The sequence below is a fragment of the Sceloporus undulatus genome, chromosome 5, assembly GCF_019175285.1.
Source record: "Sceloporus undulatus isolate JIND9_A2432 ecotype Alabama chromosome 5, SceUnd_v1.1, whole genome shotgun sequence".
Lineage (NCBI taxonomy): Eukaryota > Metazoa > Chordata > Lepidosauria > Squamata > Phrynosomatidae > Sceloporus > Sceloporus undulatus.
The window spans coordinates 51,701,373-51,723,067 of record NC_056526.1 but is presented as its reverse complement, the minus strand read 5'-3'; the positions used below and the strand labels follow the sequence as shown (position 1 = coordinate 51,723,067).

General features: G+C 37.9%; 1 protein-coding gene across 1 annotated transcript in view; it reads right to left on the bottom strand.

The window, feature by feature from the left end:
- Positions 1-560: 560 nt before the first annotated feature.
- The window catches only part of PPP1R12A (protein phosphatase 1 regulatory subunit 12A), a 163,443-nt gene continuing 142,308 nt past the window's right edge, over positions 561-21,695 (bottom strand). Inside the window, exons 21-25 of the mRNA XM_042467984.1 lie at positions 20,461-20,587; positions 17,817-17,921; positions 16,930-16,977; positions 14,779-14,829; positions 561-2,945 (exon numbers count right to left, since the gene is read on the bottom strand). Of these exons, the coding sequence (XP_042323918.1) occupies positions 2,859-2,945; positions 14,779-14,829; positions 16,930-16,977; positions 17,817-17,921; positions 20,461-20,587 (418 nt within the window). The 3' untranslated portion in view covers positions 561-2,858. The remainder of the gene's footprint in view (positions 2,946-14,778; positions 14,830-16,929; positions 16,978-17,816; positions 17,922-20,460; positions 20,588-21,695) is intronic.

Sequence of the window (21,695 nt, the reverse complement as noted above, 5' to 3'; positions counted from 1 at the left end):
TGCCCAACAAAACATTCCCACATCACACAGTGTTTGAGAGATTTTTTTTGTCCTCTTATGTTCTACTGGAATATTATAACTGTTTCAATTGCTAAGTAAGAAAATCAAGCCCTTTCCAATGCTGAGAAATGTTAACAGATTTGTAATAGACTTCTCTCAGGTAATTCAGCCTAAAATGTATTTTAATATTGTCACTGTTTCAATGGACTGTTTATACATGTACAATAACACCCCAGATATTTTTATATTATTGTAGAGCTCCAGGAAAAGGTAACTGTTGTCCATGATAAGACCACACTATTTATGAATAAGGTTCATATTGTTTTTTGTCTGGTTTAATTTTTCATTTTCATTCTAGCAAAGAGAAAATGTTTATTTCCAGTGGAGAACTTGATGGACATCTGTGTTTAATATAAAAAAGATCTTCTGGGGATGTAGGGAGGCATGGTTAGTATAGTGAAAGGAAATTATATAGAAATCTCTGGTAAATTCTGCTACAAAATATTCTAGTGAATTAAGCAATCATTTACGATTATACATTTTTACCATGACAAAACACATAAAAAAAACTGGTTCCCATATAATTTCTACATGCAGACAGGTTTATGTAAAATATATAAACATATTTCAATTTGTTACAGATTGCATAAATATGGCATTTTACTCTTGCATTTACAGATGTGCAAACAAACACAATTTGATTACAATCTCTGAAAAGTACTTTCCATCCAAGTGAAGCAATGAAAAAATGCCCAAAGAATTTAAATACCAAACTCACATGTTTAAAATGTTTTTTTCAGTAAAATTCACACATTTAAAATAGTTTTATTCATTTTATTTGTATATGTCAAAATACATTTTTTTTTTTGCAAAATAGTGGGTTTTGCAAGTAGTTTCATGCAGATGCAAGGTCTGCTCAGTACTACCAATGAAATCAACGCAACACAGTAGCCAGTTTTTAAAGAATAAATAACCTATATATAAAACACTAAAATATTAGATACACATTTAATCTTTCACAGGCATCCAAAACTTTACCAAATATAATCCACAGTATGCCTAACCATCTCACAACACTATGCAGTGTGTTGCAGCCACTCAGATGGATCAATTCTCTGCTTGGTTTGTAGAAGGCTTAAGAGTATGAAAGATGTCCATCTTCAGTCTTTTGACTCATACAAACCAACTGCAACAAGATATCCCAGAACTATCCTTGTACCTTTAGAATCAAGAATCCTGAGCTTGGTAGTAAGAGCAAAACCTTACATCTTCAAAAAACCTCACCCCCCCAACCCCACAAAGGGAAGTTGTGTCCTCCTTATCCCAGCAAATCATTCTCCATTCCCCACCCCAAAATGAAGCAAGTCCCATTCCCAAGAATTAGGCAGTAGAACACAATGACCTTTTAAAATGAAGGGATACAAATTCACATTTAATATAGTATACAATATAATCAATAATACAATAGCTACTACAAGCTTTACAATGTACAATTTATTTTAATGGCTGAACTGTTCAGTGGTTTTTAGGCAATTGTCTCTAGGCCAGTAAGATGGTTATATTTAGTAAGTTTTAATGAAAATAGAAAAGCTGTTTGTTTTAGAACAAAAGCTATCTTCACTGGAGTATTTTTTAAAAGGCCACTGAAATGTATAAAATGGTCAGACATGATGGTGGTATCAATGCAGATGCCTCCTCACATGGCAACAGCAGTACATGTGTATGAGTAACAGGTTAGGGCTTTCAAATGACTTAAAGATTACTTTGGCTAGCACAACAGTTTTGGACAGCACTCAAATATAGATATGTGAAATGAAGTGAAGTTATACTTAATTTTTAATATGGGTGAACATTACTCAAATGAAAAATGGGATGGAAAGGATAAGGGTTTTTAAAAAAATAGTTTATAAACATTTTTGTGGCTCCATACAATTTCTAATTTAAACCTTTAAAAGTAATGGATCTTGTTAAAGCAAATTAGACTGCTCCGAAATAATTAATACACATTTGCCATAGGGAAGTATTATATTCAAGCATGTCATGTGGGGCTGAAAAATCCAAACAATATAAATGAATATATACATTATCACTCAGTACCGGCTAAAATAAAGGTGAAAGTTACAGGATCTAATATCTCGCACTACAACCCTTTGTCTTTTCTTTTTAAAAGTGACCAATACAGGCAGAAGAGAGAAGCTACTTTCAATTGACTTTTTAAAGCATCTTTTATAGAAAATAAATGCATATTGCACAACCGTGAAAGCAAAGGTTTCACAAACTTTTCTGTTTTGGGGTTGTGGGCTGGAAAATACAGGCTTATTTAGCTAGTTGTATTTTTAAAGGGTGTGTCATTTCTGTAAATGTAAAGCTGTGAAAATACTGTACAAGGAAAAATTCTGGTACAAGAATAATTAGAAGGGCACACACACAAATTCAAGAAAAGAAAAAAAAAAATGGCAGGATAAGGAAAAAAACCAAAAAACCAGGAACCGTGACACAACAACAAAATAAAGTAACTGTCTGTGATAGCAGAAAGCTTTTTTGATGCATGTGTTTATGTACAACTAAGGCTTATTGGTTAAATATCTGAGGCTTATCTGGCCTTAAACACTTTCCTTATATGCAGTAGCTGTAAACAAGATTTCTCAGTCATTACGTCTTCTCAGCAGCTGCTTTTACACATGAAACAATGATCTCTGTTTAAAAAACACACACACTCAGGTAAGGGCATTTGGCAGAATATCTGAAAATGACAGTCTCCAAGAAATCTTCCCAGGCTTCCAGTGACTTCCATGCTATGGTCCACTGGAGTTACTAATTATGTGCAATCTGATGATTTGCAGCTGGAGTAAACAATTTTATTTGGAAAGCTTGCTGATAACTCTGATCAAGGCCCCATTTTCATCTTTTAACCTCTGGTTGTCTGCCTTCAGGTCTGGTAGCATCTGTCACAGAGACATAAAATATAGATATGTGAAGTTTGAAAAAGAACAGAGTGATAAATACAAGTCCACTTAAAACGAACAGCTTCCTTTTCCTGAAAGTACCACTGGATCTGATAACAGGGGCCCTGAACAGACAGGCCAAAATAAAGCTGCTTTGGGTCACTTTGGAGGTATGCTGTTTAAATGCGGCATGTGTCCTAAGAGGCCAGAAGCTGCACCAAAGCGGCACTCTAATCCTTACGACTGGAGCGTGTCTTTGGCGCAGCTTCTGGCCTCTTAGGACACATGCAGCATTTAAACAGCGTACCTCCAAAGAGACCCAAAGCAGCTTTATTTTGGCCTGTCTGTTTGGGCCCAGGTATATCTAAGTAACAGTTTAGAAAGTGAAGCCTATCTGTATTAACCAATTATTGATTTTGTAATGAACATATATATTAATAATCATCACTGCAAACTAGGACATGAAATAAAAGAATCCTCTACAGAATTAGTCAGCCCTGCTCAATCATGCAGAAAACTATTTATATTTTAGGGAATTCATAGCATTCTATTATTTCAATTTTAAAAGGAAAGCAACCAATGCACACAAAGCAGAACGCTTCATAAATCCAAGTAAGACAAGTTGCACAATATGCATGCCTGTTCCATTTCACCCCTGTCCCACTGAAATATGTGGGTCTAGAATATTTAATTGGCAAAATAATTTATCCTCAATTATGGGGTCATTGTTTTGTTCTAAGGGACATAACATTTAATCAAGTTTTCATACAATCAGAAGCAGGCAAATATTTAAGTTTACTTAGTTGTAAAATAAATTATTTAGTCATAAAAGATTTCACCAGTTTAACCAGGAATGTTCTGCCTCACATACAGGAAAACTGTATTTTAAGATTCCTTTTTCAAATCTAGAAAGTGTTTTCTTTGTAACCTATTATTTTGAAAAGTAGTAATATGTTTGATTTATCCTTTTTTTTTTTTTTTTGGGTCTCTTGCTAAACTTTTGAAGACCTCATCAGGGATAAAAATACAAAGTTGTTTTATATTTCATGTTCAAATGTTTGTGTGTGCCAGCCAAATATTTTTGTCAACTACTTGTGGTAAGCACATAGATGGATAATTATTCAGAAGCACCAAAAACAGGTTTCCTATATAACAGTTCAGATATGTATATAACTATTTGGCCCTGATTAATAGCACAGATCCAACCACAAGCACCTGTCCTAAACTAGCAGTAGGCAGTCCATCCAATAACTGCCAGATAATCAAACAGATAGATATTCACATCACATTTAACATGGAACAAAAAGTAAAGGGCTTATGTATATATCTAAAGAGCTGCTACATATTCAACAAAACAATAACAAAAGGCTCCCTAAGTGACTTACAAAGATCAGTGATTAGAGATTCCCCACTTGCAGGATTACAAGGTTTTAAGAATGTGGAATACTTATGAGTGGCTATAAAGAAAGGAGGGACAGTAAAAACAATGTGAACATACTTGTGTCCTTCTTGAAGAAGCAACTAGAAAGATCAACACTTCACTTGAATGTCGTACTAGAGTCAATTGTAAGAAATTTTCCACTGTCCATCCCTTTATCCCTCCCTTTAACCATTCAAAATTATTGGAATCACACAAAGAATATCAAAATTAACCTGGCTACATCTGTAATTGTATATTCTGACTGAAAAAACAGATTCTGATGCTATATATTAAATGCTATAGTTATGACAGAATCTATTAAAGCAGTAATATTGAGGCTCCATCAAGTCAATGTTCCATAGATAACTTTGAGACAGCACAATGTGAAAATAGGGATATAATCTTAGGAGTAATGATGCCAACCTATGTGCAAACAATACATCTTTCAGTAGAGGATAAAGATTTGGGGTCATGGAGACAACAAATGCCTCACTAAGTGTCCTGACTCATGGAGGCTTGTTAGAAGACTCCTCCAAAGAAACAATCTTTTATGCCTTTGATTTAAATAACTAGCGCCTAATCTCAAATGTGTCTATGTACTGCAAGGTCACAGAGTGCAGCACCCAATCAAATGTTGGATTTTCCTGAATGAATAATTATATCAGACTTCCAGTCTCTCTGTCGGATGTAACATTAAAATCAGAAGGGAAATAGGATCCACTTAGACAAAAGAGAGAAATGGAAAGTCAAATAGTATGAGGAATGAAGATGGTAGGAGGAAGTCAATATATGTGTGTGTGTATGTGAGGAGAGAGAGAAGATTTCTAGTAAGTTGGATGATGTAAGAGGGTATAGAGGAATAAGGAAGATAGTTTAAGAAGTTTTAGGAGGCATCTGTAAGTGAGAAGGTATGAGTAGGTAGACAAGTAGATTAGATAGATGGAGGCGAGGCCAGATAGAAAGTCGCAAAGAAGATAAGGGAATATAGGAAAGAAGTAGGAAGATAAGAAAGATTAAGAAAGAGAAGAGCTGTTTTTTTGAGAAAGAATTAGGAAGATTTATTAGAAGAAGAATGGGAAGACAGGATAGTAGTTAGGGAAAAAGAAGTAGGAGAAGAAGAAGATGGGGAGGGTGTAGTGAAAGATCAAGTACTGAGCAATATACTTTGATATGTCCATCTTTGTTCTATTTGGTTTGGTGGAATGCAAATATATATGTGTGGTTAGGTTGTGTATGTAGTTTGTATGGAAAAGTGTGGGAATGTAAATGTATGTGACTGTATTGGTATATAATTTTGGTATTTGCATTATTGTACATATATTTTAATAATAAAATTAAAAAAAAAAAGACTTCCAGTCTCTCTGTACTTGGTTGAAACTGCCTTTGTCAACTGAACCATAACTTGGTTGAGTGTTTTGAAATTCACAATGCCTTTCAACACTCCCAACTACTAAAACTTTGAGAGCTGCCTTGCCAGTATGGCTTCAGATGTACTGTTCAGATAAGTGTCTGGTCCTTCCTGGAGGATAGGTCCCAATGGGTGCTAGGGGATTACTGCTCTATGTTGGGTTTTGATTGTTGGGCTCTGAAAAACTGTATCTTGCCCTCCATGTTTTTGGTCATTCATGTCTTAGTCACATTCAGGGTTGATTACAATAAGATACATTTGTTTTTAGAAAAGAGATTCTTGCCATCCTTTTAAAAAAAAGATAATATTTATCCCCGTTCTTAATGGGCCGATTTGCACATAATATACTTGTTCTACAAGGAATGAGAATAAGATATAGAGAGATATAGATGATTCAAAGGACAATCAGATAAAATTTAAAGATGTCAGGAAGCTAGGATTTATTTATTTATTTATTTTGGGTAACAGAGAAGATAAGTATAGTTATCCGGGAAGTAATTTTTATGTTCAAGTCAATACTAATATAATGGCTATTTTAATTAATGTTTGTTTGTTATGGGTTTTCTGTTGTGTAATTATGTTAATGTTATATGTATATACTTGTCTTTAATAAAATTTATTTAAAAATAAGATAACATTTAACATTATATTATACTAGCTAGTAATTTGACAGAGCACTGCGTACAACTGAACAACTTCATCATTAAACAAAAGCTAAACTTAATACAAGCCATTATATCTAAATAGTCTTTCTAGATTCAATGCTATTATCTATAAACCTTGCTAAATGATGGCTTGCTTGACATGAAGCAAATATACAGCAGCATTTTTCTCCTTTGACATCTTAGAGCACACATGCACAATCAGAGCATTAGCATAGCAAAGTAGCTGTATCCATTTCAGCTTGTCTACAGGCGAGTGTTTACTTAGGAACACACATAATTTGATAATAGGTCTGATTTACTACCTGTGTGCAAACATTTTTTACTCATGGCTACCAGCTTCTTAAGAGAACCGTTTTAGTGGTACCAAGAATTCAAAATCCACACTTTATGGAAGAGAGACAAAAGTACACTTCTCTAGTCCATTTTTCTTGGTTAGAAAGAACATGTCTGACATTTCTCCAGTGAAATGGTAGACAAAATATCAAAGACTTTTCTGATCACTAAGGCTGAGGTATAAATGGGAAGATAAAATATTTCTGATGTTGAAACCATCACAAGTATTTACTATTAACAATTTTTACTCTGATGAGGCACATGTCAATATAGTTATAATGGCAAAAATATCATCATCATCATCATCATCATCATCATCATCATCATCATCATCCTGCCAAGGCTGGGACTCAAGGCAGTTACAATATAGATTCAATTAAAATATAGATTCAACTTAATGCAAAACACTGTATGAAAAGTTAATGCAAGATAATGGGATTGAAGCATTTCCCATTTTTCTTCTTACATGCATTGCTTCCAGTGAAAGGACAATTCACAGCATGCTATTAAGGTTTAGAGTTCAATTCCTCACTTTTTTAAAATGTACTGTACCTCCAAAAGAAGTACCATTCGCCCTCCTCAGATGCAGGGGATTCTTTCTGGACCCCCCCCCCCCCACAATGTATGGGGGAAAGAGCGTATGCTCAAGCCCTATAGAAAATAATGGGGCATTGGGTGTACAGTGTGGGTACACACCCCATTATTTCTGCTGAGGCTTGCCTTCTGTGTAAGCTCAAAGCCGTGGAAGGCAAGCCCGCCTATGGGGAGAGCTGATTGTATATTACAGTATACAATATATTACAGCTCACTTACACTTGCCAGTACTCCAGGCTGCCCCTGGATCATTCTGGCCCCAAATTTCCATCAAATTCTCCCCTTACCTTGTGGGATTGCCCTAGTGACAATAGGCTGCTGCCTTCCAACGAAGTCCCTATTTGTTGCCCAGCACTTCTGCTGAAGTCTGACCAAGGCAATCAGCCATGCTATTGATGCTATGTGGCTTGTTCTGACCTCAGAGTGACTTGGGATCTGCAGTGGTGGCACTGGGCAATGAACAGGTATTGCAAGTGAAAAGACAGCCACTGTTGTCATTGAAGCCCTCCCAGAATCCTGCAGCAAATGGTGTGTTGTTTAAATGTGGGTTAGGGTGAAGAAGCCCTGAATCAAGTGTGGATGTTATGAAGACAGTCCAGGCCTAATTCAGGGGTTTATCACTCATGCAGACGAGACCTGAGGGTCACATATTTAATATAAGAATAAATTGGCTCAATTTTAATGAACATGAAAAACAACTTTCCTCAACAATGAACTAAATTCTAGGATCAATATATTCATAATTGGGTAGATTTGGAATGCTGGAAACCATGTGTGGAAGACAAACTTTCTTATTTCTTAAGCAATAAGCCAGTCTTCAGATACATAAGCATAACTAGCAAGATCAGCAAGCCATGACACAAGCAGAGGTTTAACAAGTGCCTGGCTACAAAAAGAAAATAAAAATAAAAATTACAAGTCCACAGAATGTAGATGCCTGCAGGCAACTGACAGCTTCATAACCACTCTGGTCAAGGCCCTATTCTCAGTCAGCAGTCGGTCATTTAAACGCCTCAAAGTCTGAACTTGCTTTACTTGATATTGTTTCTGCAGGAATTAAAGGAATAGGTACGAAGGTGAGAAAAATGCAATGAGTATACTGAAAATGTATCAGAAGTGAAGACAACTAAAAGAAAAAAGAAAAAGATGTAAACAGAATTCTTTTCTTAGCAGTAAGTAATTCCATCTGAATATAAGCAAAATATTCAAAGGATACTTTAAGGAGTATTAGTGATAGCACGCAGCTTTCCAAAGAATTTCAGTGCAATAATGAATGAGTTATTTCTGTATGAGGTCATACAATTATGTTCCTAACTAACAACAAGCAAACAAATATCCAAGATGAATGTTAATATATCACACTTGAGGAGCTATACAATACTTCTCTATGCTCCAGCACTTTAAGAGAAAATTATCTAACTTGAAAACGTGTTCACACTACACTCATCCATCCAAAAAAGATTAGGTCTACACTTCTCCAAAGTCAGAGTATTCCTAGATGCTTAAGTGACATCAATTATCAGATACAGACCAGCTGCTTTTTCTCTTATTGAACCATGATCTGGCCTCTTCTTCATATATGTGGGAAACATCTTGATTTAGATTACTCTGGAGCTGCCTCTGGAAATCATTTCAGAACTGCAGCTTGTGCTTTATGTTTAACTGATGCAAATCAAAGAAATGTATTATACCTGTACTATGAGAGGTGTAATGGTATTCAGCTAGTTTCCAGATATAATTTTAAGTGCAGCTGCTGGTCTTTAAAGTCCTAAACAATCTTGATCCTAGTGGTGCTCTGCTATGACTGCATGGTAATATCTACAAAGGGCTCATTTCTCCACATATCTCACACCTCTGAGGCTAGTGCAATGACCATAAAGTACAGGACTTTGAGGTAACAGAATTCTTACTGCAGGGCTGAACAGACTGTCTTCATTTTCTGTGGCAGCTAACTAAGATAGTTGGTAAACTCATTTGCTGCTGTTACTCTGATCACTAACATTTAATGAATGGTTTTGAAATTACTATTAACATTTTATATTAATTTGTGTTCCTGGATCGGTCTTTCAAAACCCCTGAAACAAGACCCATTCCTATCTCTACCAAGTCTGCAGACCAGACCAACTACAGTAGAGGTCTACTTGCTATCATGCTACCATTTCCCTTCTAGAATCAACTTCCAGCAGAACAGATGCACATACATCTGCTTTTCTGGTCATGCACAGGCCAACACTATTACGGGAATGGATGAATTGATTTAGAGGTGAACATGGAATGACAGGAATGAGTGGGGCATATAAAAAGGTAAGGCAATTAAGCAGCAGTAGATTTTTGGTGGGTGAAGGAGGCTAACAAGGCTAAAGAAAAAGATAAATAGTTGCTTGGACCAACAACAGGCCTACCTACCTATTCCAGCAACAAATTCCTCAAAGTGGTGATGGTGGCAAAGTAAGACCTTTAGCAGCCCTCTTCTACTGCTTTGCAATGAAAGCAATTCAGAGACATGCTGTCTCTAATCTCACATGAACAACCAACACACAATGTGTTTCAGTGCTACATTTAAGTGAGTAAGGATGTTTGAAGAGAAGCTAAGAAGCACAACAACCCTTGAGACTGAAGAGTAACCTAAAGCTTTAGGGGCTTCTCCCAATATGCACCTCAGCAACTAGATAATACCACTACCTTTACTGTAAGGATTCAGGGAGATGAGAAAGAGGCAGTCCATATTTGAACTGCTAGCATCTGTTTCATCTTACTTATAACCTCGTATGGGAGCTGTTCTCAAGACATAACAGAAAATGTCTATGATTGTGGGGGAGAGGGAAGCAAGCAGTAATATCCACACTGCTCTACTGAGGTTAAAGTAAGGTGGGAAATAGGAGAAGCCTACAAAATCCGGTGGGGAGTTATTACCTTCACTATTCTCTGTGGGTAGAATCTTGTTGGTGAACTACTCTGGTGTAAATGTGGGGGATGGTGGCAAAGTAAAAAAGCAGGTGTTGTGGATATGAAGGGGATGATGGCAAAGTAAAATCAAACAAACAAACAAAAAAGGTTTTGTGGATACCAAAGAAGGCATTGTAGAAATATGCTTGAAGCCAGCAGATTTTGTTTGCCTTCCTTCATCACTACAGTGGAACCCTGGAAAAATGCAATTACAGTTGTCGGTCCTCTGTATCATGGGTTTTTGCATCTACAGAGTCAATGGCTTGAAGATATTCAATCCCCCCTACCCCCAGCAAACATTTGAGTTGTTCATAATGGGACTTGAGCATCCATAGTTTCATTCATTCATAGATTTTGGTATCCAGAGGGGGTCCTGAAACAAAACCACAGTGGATATCAAGGGCCTGCTGTACTAGCATACTGCACCAACAGATCTGTAGCACAACTACCTACAGATACCATTTCATGGGCCAACTCAGACAAGGGACCATATTTAACACTCTGAAGAAAAACCAAGTTTTTTTCTCACCACGTGAGGAGGCAGGTGAGGATGGTAATGTAACTCATACCTCAATAACATATATTGCCTAGCCAGGGGTGGGGAATGGTTGGCTTGCTTCCCACACCTGAAGGGAGAAGAGAAGAGCAGTGGTGACATGCAAGTCATTCTGCTGCCTTTTCCTGTGAAGATTTTTCCTTCCTTAGCCCTCTTGAAAGTAAGGAACAAAGAAGAATAAAAATCACTGATGGATGTTTTTTCTAACTGTAACTTTGAGTTCAAGAACTGATTAATTGCTTGCCACACAAGGATGGTCTGGGAAGTTGGACAGCGCTTCCCCTTACTATTATAGTGATTCCACCCAGACTACAACAGAAGTAAGCACTATCTCTCAGGCTTTCCTTTCCCTAGGGAAGAAATCTGTATTTTCACAATGGAAATACAACAGATATCATTTCTACCTTATTTAATTACATAAATGTTCTGTCTGTATTTTAGAAAATATCTTTATTTTGATAAAATTATCTAGCTATATTAAAGCAATACAATAAAAACTTATTTCTTTTTATTGCACTGTCATAACTTTTAACAATATCGAACACAATCCTGGGCCAGGAGAGGACACAAGGCAGATCAGAATCCACTAGTAGGTACCGGGATGATTTGCAGTAGGGTCAAAAAAGTTTCAGATACTTGATAATAAATAATAGTAAAACTTAAGGTGGACAAGGGAAACCTGCCATGCCTGCTTGATGATAATGCCTTATCTTGTCACCTTAGTGTTCACCACTAGCAAAAGGGAGAAAGTGTGTACTCATATGTGCACTTTTGATGTCTTGAGAGACCAACAGTGGGGTCATCAAATATAAAATAGGTGCTCAGAAGCCCCCTCAGTGTGAACATAGGGATTTGTCAGGTACACTGGGTATCAGAAATGTAACTGCCATAAGAAATGAGTACCTCATGACTGAGGTTCAACAATCAGACATAAAGTGTGACTGCTGACAGACAAGAGCTACATACTCTCAAAAGTCACTATTTACTCTTCTCCATAAGTACAGTACTCCAAGCTTAACTGGAATTATGCAGTAGCAATCACTTTGATAATTGCCTGGTAAATAGGATTTGCCTCATTCTGAAATAATGTATGACACCTTTTTCTCTTCCTCCTCACTTGAAGAAGAGAAATTGTCACTACTATTCTTTACCTACATTATCTTCAGAAGCCTTAGTCAGGTTTCAGCTAATTATATATTTTTTCTTGCATAGAACTGAAACAGCTAATCATATGCAATAAATTTAATGGAGTTTGCCAACCATTTGGATTAAACCTTGCAAACTGGCTATTTGTAGCAAAAAGAATTGTTCCCAATTCATTTGTGATTGCCTCCTTAATAATACTCCTAATTTCTGTCTGCACAGAGCTTGCAGCATTCAGCAGTGCTGCTTTTCTCCCACTATATGCATGTTCTGCATATGCCTCTAGAATATTAATGCTTTCTGTATTGAATAGTGGTACTCTGAACCCTCTGGGTTTTTGGTCTGCACCTTCTCTTTTAATTTGTTTACTGTCCTTTAAAGCAAACCTGGTTTGCTGCAATTGGTGGTTGCTAGTTGCTTGGTGATGGGGGAACTGCTCCCCGCATAGTCAAACTGGCTATTTCAAAATGTTGCCTGGAATCGGTCACTTGAAATTTGGATGGCTTTGGGGAATTTTCTCCAAATTCCTTAGGGCAGGTTTTAACTGATTTTAAAGCTTTATCTCCTTTAATTTTTATTGTTTTCACTAATTCCTGTTCCTCCCCCTTCATCTCCTGTTTGCGTTCTCATTTCTTGTCATATTTTATTTTTATTTCTTCCATTTCACTTGAAGTTAAAAATAGACATGATGGGCAGTGGCCATCTGAGCTACTGTATATGCACTGGCCCTCTCACATCCCCCAATCTGCTTGGCCACAATCAAGGCGCCGTTACTTGTCTTTTTTTTTAAACCACAGTTTGTTTTCTTTTACTATCCTGGATTGTCTGTGCCATGCTATTCTCCTAGCTATTCCTTTATTTCCTTGCCATTTGCTTAGATAATATCACTGACTTGTTAGGGAAGGGATTTTAATGTCTGGTTAGGAGGCAAATTAAAAACTGACTGGGAAAAGAAAGAGCCTTAATGAATATAACTGAAATGAATTTTGACTCCTGCATTGTTTGTTGGCATGTGGGTTTTAACCCATGACTGGTGGACTGCTCCTCCATGCCATTCCAAGAATAGGATTTACCCTGAATAGATGCTTTTCCTTCCCTTTTCTAAAGTACATGCCAATACATTTCCCTACTTTTTGAATGAAATCTTTTGAGGGTGCCAGGAAAACTCGCCTAGAAAGAGACTGTCTTTCTCCTCAACCTATGTGTCAGCCATTGGCATCCACTGATTCCTTCTCCATGGCTTGAAAATATTTAGATATACATATAAATTCCAAAAAAGCAAGCCTTGATTTTGCCATTTTATATAAGGGAAACCATTTCACTGTTGCTGCTTTTGTTGTGGCATGCCTTCAAGTCGTTTCTGATGGTGACCCTACATGGGGTTTTCTTGGCAAGATTTATTCTGAAGAGACTTCCTATTGCCTTCCCCTGAGGCTGAGAGCATGTGACATGCTGAAGGTCACCCAGTGGGTTTTGTGGCAAAGTGAAGAATTGAACCGGGGTCTCCAGAGTTGTAGTCCAACACTTAAACCACTATGCCACACTGACTCTCGTTTCACCATATCATTGTATTTAATGGAATTTGAGCATCCACAGATTTTGTTATCCATAGGAGGTCCTGGATCCAAACCTTAGCAGATATCAAGAGTCCACGGTTTGCTTTCTGTACAAGTGGAAACAACTTCATCTTTTAATCTGTATAGTGCGCCCGCACTAAGTGCAGACTTGGCATCTGCGGTCTGAGCTTCTATGAATAGCAAGCCCCAGCTTTCTGAATGGGAACTCATGCACGTGGTGGCACAAGTGGAGCATGCACCTATTGAGAAGAATGGGACTTAAGGTCCTGTGTTTTTTACTATCTGCAGCGGGATCTGGAACAGATCCCCTGTGGACAGCAAGGGCGCACATTATAGATGTTTTTCTGACTCTACCCCAACTTTGTCAAAGAACCTCTTCAGCATTAGCACTGCTCTTCTAACACATCCATTTCTGGCTTCTTAAGTTCTACTACTGCTAAAGGACAGCCTTATTAGCATCTTTTCCCAAGATGCTCTGTTTTCGCTGTCCAAGAACTCTGGTGAAATGAAGCCTCCTAGCTTTCTCCTAGGCTTCTCCACGCTATCTATAAAAAGCTTCCTCAATCCAGCTACATCTTCTGAAAGGCAACTATGATCCCACAAACTTCAACTTAACTATTCATACTGAGACACCTCTTTTTGGAAGCAGCCATTGTGCTCCAGCTGAACTCACAAAGGGCTGAAAAATCCTTGATTGATTTCTCACTCCTTCTCTTTCCCTTACCTTATTTAATCTCTTTCAGAAGCTTTTGAATCCTGAGCCCTGAAGCCTTCTCAAGGAAATGAAACCTAGCCTGCCCCAGTCCATTTTTATCACACATGACTATCCTTGTTTCTCAAGGCTCTCAGTTCTTGCTTTAAACCATGAGTATGCTCTCAAAGCTGTTATACAGAAGTCTGAATCATGGATTTTAATTGTACTCTTTTAATTCTGTTTTGTGTTCCTGCTGTGCATAGGACTGCCCACAGCTAATTAAGTCCTTAATATCTTATTTAATTCCTGACATTTAATGACTATAGTATTTTTACTCCTGCATGCTAAAATATATTATTGTTGATTTGGAGTTACTGAGGCAAGAATAAGACATTCTTCCAAGATTGAAAGAACTTCTATATGTGTACCTCATAAAAGGCGCAAGTTTTCACATATGTCTAGACAGGGCACTCATTAATAGTTGGTGCATAACTTACTTTGAGTTCCTCTTCCATTTCAGATATTCGCCTTTCTAGAGCTCTTCGTTCCTGCAGAAAAGTATTTACATTAGTAACAAACAGTACAATATGGGTATTTGTATTAAACAATGTGAATATAGTGCACTTACAAATTTAAAGATCAAACATCCATAAGCACAGTGAGAACTTGCGAGGCCAGTGATGTGTAAAAACTACTTTCAATTTCAAACAAAGGCAACAGCATTAAATTTAGTCTAATTCCACCAATACAAACCATTCTTTATGAAAAGCTGGACAGGCAACAGTATTTGGAACATCTGCTTGCTATTGTCCTTTAACTAGATTATGTGGAAATTCAATGTAACATACAAGAGATGCAGGTAAAATACTAGCTCTTCTTTAGAAAAAAGATGCAGAAAGCATGTGTTACCACAAACAAGCAAATGTTAGTTTGCGCTCTGCATTGCACCCAAGTAGTAGAAATATTGCACATATATCCTAGCGCGTATTCTATCACCAGTCATACAATGAACAACAGGGCTGGGTCTTTTTCACAGCTTAAGTTTTGCCTCATGTTAAGACAATGCAGTGAATCTCATTTTAAAAAGCTGCTCTATCCAGCAATTAACACTCAAATATTTCCAATATGTGAAAGACAAAAGCAGATTACTGCAAAGTGTACATGAACATCTGCATTCAACAGTGTTATGCAAAAGAAGAGCATCAGCTGAGGTGTGTAAAACTCTGGTTAGATCATACCGCCCCGTTGATACTGACTCTTGTCGGTCACCTTTCAGATACAAACCATTTGAATTTAGTTTAATCATAGTTAAGTGAATTATAAGGCAATGTTATTGAATTTGAGCAATGAATTTCATGGGTTTAGTAGAGTAACAGTTTGCTGTGGTCAGCCTTTAATTTATTTAATTCCCTCTGGCACTAACTAGGTTTCTGAAAAATACTTCACTTGTAGCAGTGCTCAGTTAAGTAACAGTGAGTTAACTGACAATAAGCCCTTTAAAAAAAAGCTGCAAGATCAATTTTAGAGTAGTAGGTTTTGGAATGAAATGTATTATTCTATTAATGAGTACTTTTTATCTATTATGCTGAAACTACAACAGAACCACAGTGTAATGGGGAAGCAGTATACAAGCAGTTTCTAGACTAGCTTCATACACTAAAAAAGCAGCACCAGCCAGCTGAACTGTAATTTGCACTTTTTACCAGTCATACATCTTTGATGTGTTCAAATAAAAACTGGTACATGATGTCTTGTTCTACTGAAACTAATGTGACTCCACAAATCAGAGTGACCAGAGTGACATGTGGTGATGTCAGCTGAGACATCGTGTTGTGCATCCTACATTTTAAGTAGGCATGGTTTACTACTGGGTAGGAGTAGTGGTAAAAGTAAAGGTAGTCCCTTGACATGAATGTCTAGTCATAACGAACTGTAGGGGGTAGTTCTCATTTCCATTACTAAGCCAAAGAGCCAGCATTGTCCAAAGATGACTCTGGTGGTCATGTGGCCAGCATGACTGCATGGAATGCTGTTACTTTCCCACTGAAGTGGTATTTATCTACTGTACTTGCATTTGCCTGCGTTCAGACTGCTAGGTTGGCATAAACTGGGACTAGTGACAGGAGCTCACCCCATTATGAAGCAATCAGGCCTTGAACTGCCAACCTTCCAATTGTCAGAACTGGCATCTTAATAACTAAGCTACTGCATCCCTCTCAGGAGTAGTGGTCCTCAATCAAAATCCACTATAAAATGTTGTTGAGTTTTGTCTAATGCTCAACAATGTATGCAAACATAAAATTCTGAACCAAGCTGGATCTTTACTACGCAAAAAGATACTTCATGGAAACACAAATAATCTGTCCAAAAGTAGCCTACAGTCTGAAGCCCTAGGTCAAGACTCCCACACACCTGACCATTAGTTAGAACTACGGCTTTGGGAATTGTAGTCCAAAATATGTTTGGACAAATCTAGTTTAAGGTTACTGAAAATTCTGAAATAAGACAGATGAATCAGAGCTTGTTATCAGTGAGCTCATCTTCCTACATTGACATAAACATAAAATAATAGGCATATTGTTTTATTGACTGCACTTTTAACAGCTTACTAACTTAATCTTTTCTGGAACCAAAGAAAGAAAACTTACCCTTTTTTCCATTTCTAGCAGAGACCTATCAGCAAATCTTTCTTGCCGCTGAAACAGATAAGTAATATCATGTGAGTCATCCACAATACTGACGCATAGTAGAGAAATATAATCCAGAAAAAAATATATATTTTTTGCTCTATTAATAATATATATTCATCCTTCCTATAGCATGCCAGAATTCTAAACAGTTCTGGAATCATTTGTGCTGATGGGCATTTTTCTGTTTCACTGACAGCTATTGTGTTGCAGTTGTTAAAAGCTATGGATTGGGTCTTGGGAGATCTGGGGATGGGGATGGGGAAGGGGAGCTCGAGATACCACCTTGATATCACCTAAGGAAAGGCAGGATATAAATGTAATTAATCAGTCAATCAAAAAGTACACTCTTATTAGGAGATTAAAGTTCTTTTGGAAAAAGCTACAAGATACAGAAAACTATGCGGCAAACACCAGAAGATCAAAGCTGCTTAACAATACAAACCACTGAGACTAACTGAGAGAAAGAAGCTGGTAGCATGAGGCTTTGTAGACTTGTACACTTCCTCAAACACATCTAAGAAAATAGTCTGTGAAAGCTCATGCAACTAGCTTCTTTCTTTCAGTTAGTCTTGAGGGTGCTACAAGATCCCATTTTGTATTGATTTTCCAGACTAATACAGCTATGTCTTTGAATATAAGCCACTGTTTCACCAGAATAATCCCAATATATGGCATGCCAGGTATGGATTTGTATTTTTAATCCTTTTGTGTCATGTTTATAATAGAGACTAAATTGTTAAATGAGAATTGCCTATTAAATACCATACTGCTACATCAAGTAAATGCCAAACTAATTCTTAGATCCTTAGTGCTGCACATCTTAGTAAGAGCATGGAAATACAAACCTGAGTTGCCTTTTCTAGCTGCAATTTAAGATCTGTCAGTTCCATGTTGGTATCATGCAACTGTGCTTTCAGTTTTTCATTTTCAGCTACAATCTGTTCATAAAGCTGGCAAACATGAAATATATATTTTTAGAACCATTTCATTACTCAAACCTGCATGTTATGCTAATAATATGAATTCTAATCTGCATTAGGTCCAAAACCTTTGCCAGGCCAATTCAAATGTTACACAATAGGGTGCAAGCTTTAAATTTTCCAGAACTCTACACAGACCTGTGATAACTTGGCAGAAAAGGCATTTATAATTTATTTTTAACTTTTAAAAAAGTTTATTTCCAAAGAATTAAGGATTTCCCTTCCAGAACAAATAAAAAGTTCATCTCTTTCCAAAAGCATCCAGCCATAGGCCTCGAGGAAATGGATGAGCTTGACAAGAAAGTATTAGTCTTCAGCTTTTGCTGCCCTGTGACATATGCTTAATGGCATATTACATCTGAGCATGCAAGTTCCATACAGCAAGCTTATGTACTAAAAGCCAACTGACCAACCTCCCCCCCCCTTTTAGAAACACCTAAGTGAACAGGGTAGGGTGGCATAGCCAAGCGACAAGACAATCAAAGATTTGGCAGGATTCCAATCCCCAAAATAATCTGTTCAAAGACAAAAGCCTCTGTAGCACAAATGGAAGAATTTCTGCCACATGAGGCAAATTCATCCTGCCAGGACAACACACCTGGCATGTGAGGCTTCAGGCAAATCACATACCCCTCCAAAGCCCTGACCCCTCAAAAGTGAGAGAGAGCAGGAGTAAAAGTGGAGGGGAGGAGGAATAATGTTGCCTCAGGAGTCACCTGAGTGCCTTGGAAAGCACGCTTCAAAGCCATGGCTGGTTTGCTCCTTCACATTACCTTCCTTTATCAGGAAAGCTAAAGGTAAAGGTTTAAAGGTTTCCCCTTTGACAAGGTTATTGTGTCCAACTGTAGAAGGTGAAACTCAACTCCGTTTCTAAGCTGAAGAGCCACCGTTGTCAAATACAACTCTGTGATCATGTGGCCAGCAGAAGTACAGGTACCTATTTATCTACTTGTACTTTTACATACTTTTGAACTGCTAGTTTGCCAGAAGCTGGGAATAATGATGGCAGCTCACTCTATCACATGGCACTTGGGCCTGGAACTGCCAACCTGCCAATCTTGTAATCACTGGAGTCAGCATATTAATCGCAAGAATAATCAAACTGGCTCAAGACCCAGCAGGCATCTAAGGAGTGACTTCTCCAGGCATCAGCTATGTCCCTTAGCTCCCCAATCATTGTCCCAATGGGAACAGCAAGTTGCAAGTGAACTCAGAAATTGCCTGCATGAAATGCTCCTCCAAATGCCAGCTGAATATCATTCTGCAAAAAGGAAGGCAAAATAAAACAGGGCTAGATGACATTGGGGACTAGGCTTTGGGTGATACATACTTTCTACTCTATGAAATCATCCAACCAATTGGAATGGTCCTGGTAGGCAATCTAGCCCCCAGGACCAATCTGCTTTCTCAGCTCTATATAGACAAATTGTAACTTAAAGATCAGTTTCAATATACAGTCGACCCTCTGTTTTCACCAGGGATCCGTTCCGGACCCCCCCCCCCATGAAAATGGAGTTTCGCATATATTCAAGCCCCATTGGCTTGAATATTGGCACACACCTGCAGAAGCGCGGGCACCCGCAAGAACGGAGGGAGGACTGTACTCTAAGTTATTATGAATGACAAAGCCCTTCAGTTTCCTGTAACATAGGATTGGGACTAATGACAGTAAAGTAGAGACAGACAGTGAAAACAGTATGGCAGTGGGAGAAGTGTGGTATAGAACATCTCAAGAAAGGCGAAAATAAAGAAAAAATCACAGAAGACCTAAATCACAGAAGAAGATAATGGATCAGAGTAATAGTTGAGATTTAAGACATAAAAACAGCACAGGACAGGTGAATCTATATGTGATTCATGAAGGCATCTGTAAGCACTGGTTAAACTGCAGCAGGTGACAGAATGCATACAGCTGGTAGACATCACAGTATAATTCACTTGGATCATGAAAGAAACAGCAGGCACTAAAATTCTTGGAAGGACCAGGATCAGCAACAGTTTGGACAATGTCTAGGGAGGTATATTGCTGAGTGGATGGCCAAGGGAAAAAAAGCAGAAAGAGCTCTCCTCCATAATTTATGCACTTTGTTGCCATACCCATACTTTTAAGATACCAGATCCTGTCTTATTTTAGAAGCTAATTAGGGTCACCCCAGTAAATTAGACTGCCCACCAGGACCAATCTCCCTACCTGGATGGAAGACTGCCAATCAATACCAGGTGTTGTACGTTATATATTTCAGAGGAATGAACTGGCAAAGCCACCTATAAATATTCCCTGCCTAAAAAAAAACCCCCAATGAAATCATGCAGTCATCATACAATACGATCTGAAGAGAAACCAGAGTATGCAGTCATCATAAGTCAACAAGCGACTTGGTATATGCATACGCACGCACACACACACACACACACACACACACACCCCTGCACAAGCTACATATGTTGAACAAACTGAGTAAATACAGGCACAGACTATACATAGAAGAATTCTGTTCATGTCAATTACCTTTTTAAAATCTGCTGCATCTTCTTTTTCTGACTTGTTGGAATACGATTTGCGGTCTTCCAAGTAATTGTAACCAGTTCGTCCTAGTACTGAATCATAGCGATCTCCTGATGATCCTGTCTCATATCTTTAACAAACAATTTTTAAAAATTAAAGTTTTCACAGTTCAGTCCTGATTTTATTTATTTATTATCCTGATTTATCCACATTTAGGGATCAAGGTGGCTAACAACAAATGTAAAACAGTACAAATTAGAAACAAGATAAAAGCATTAAAATGCATGAGTTAAAAAAATATAAACATTAAAAATATTAAAATGTATTTAAAAATGATATAAAAACCTTAAAATCTGAATCATATAGCCCAATCTTTGTCAGTTTGAGAAAGCCCAATATTAGAAAATGTACTCTCAAAAAGAGAACAGGGGTGGGCTATCCTGGTTTCTCTTCAGGAAGGAGTCCTAAAGCCTGGGAGCAGCCACTGAAAAGCCCCTCTTCTTTGTTCCCACCAGACAAGCCTGAGAGGGTGGTGGGACAGAGAGTAAGACTTTCTGGACAATCCCAGAACTCTAATGGGCTCATAAAGGGAGATTTTTGTTAACTGCCCTCAAGTTTACCTCAACTCATGGCAGCTCTGTGGATGTGATGTCTCCAAGCCTCCCTCTCCTCCACTATTCTACTTAGGTCCTACAGATTTAGATCCGTGGGGTCCCTGGTTGAATCTATCCATCTGGCATGTGGTCTTGCTTTTTTTCTATGACCCTCTACCACTCCAAGCATTATTGTCTTTATTATTGCCTTTTCTATTGAGTCATGCCTTTTCATGATGTAGCCCAAATACGACAGCCTCAATTTGATTATCTTGGGGGTGAAGCAGACTGGTCAAAAGGAGCAGCCAGAGGACTGCACAGCCTGCTCTCAAAGTGGGCTGCCGCCGCACTACCAAACAGAATGCCAGCAGGAATGGTTTTTCACTGCTCCTTTTTGTACCAACTTTCCCCGGCTTGGCGCACCCACTCTGCAGATTCCGGCTGCTTTGCGTCATCTGCATGCAACACACCACATCCCTGAAGCAACCAAAAGCCGCACTTTGGGGCCTGTCTGTTTCAGGCCTTGGTTTCCAGGGGGAATTCAGGCTTGATTTGTTCAAGGGTCCATTTGTTTCTCTTTTTGGCTGTCCACAATATAATAATAATAATAATAATAATAATAATAATAATAATAATAATAATAAT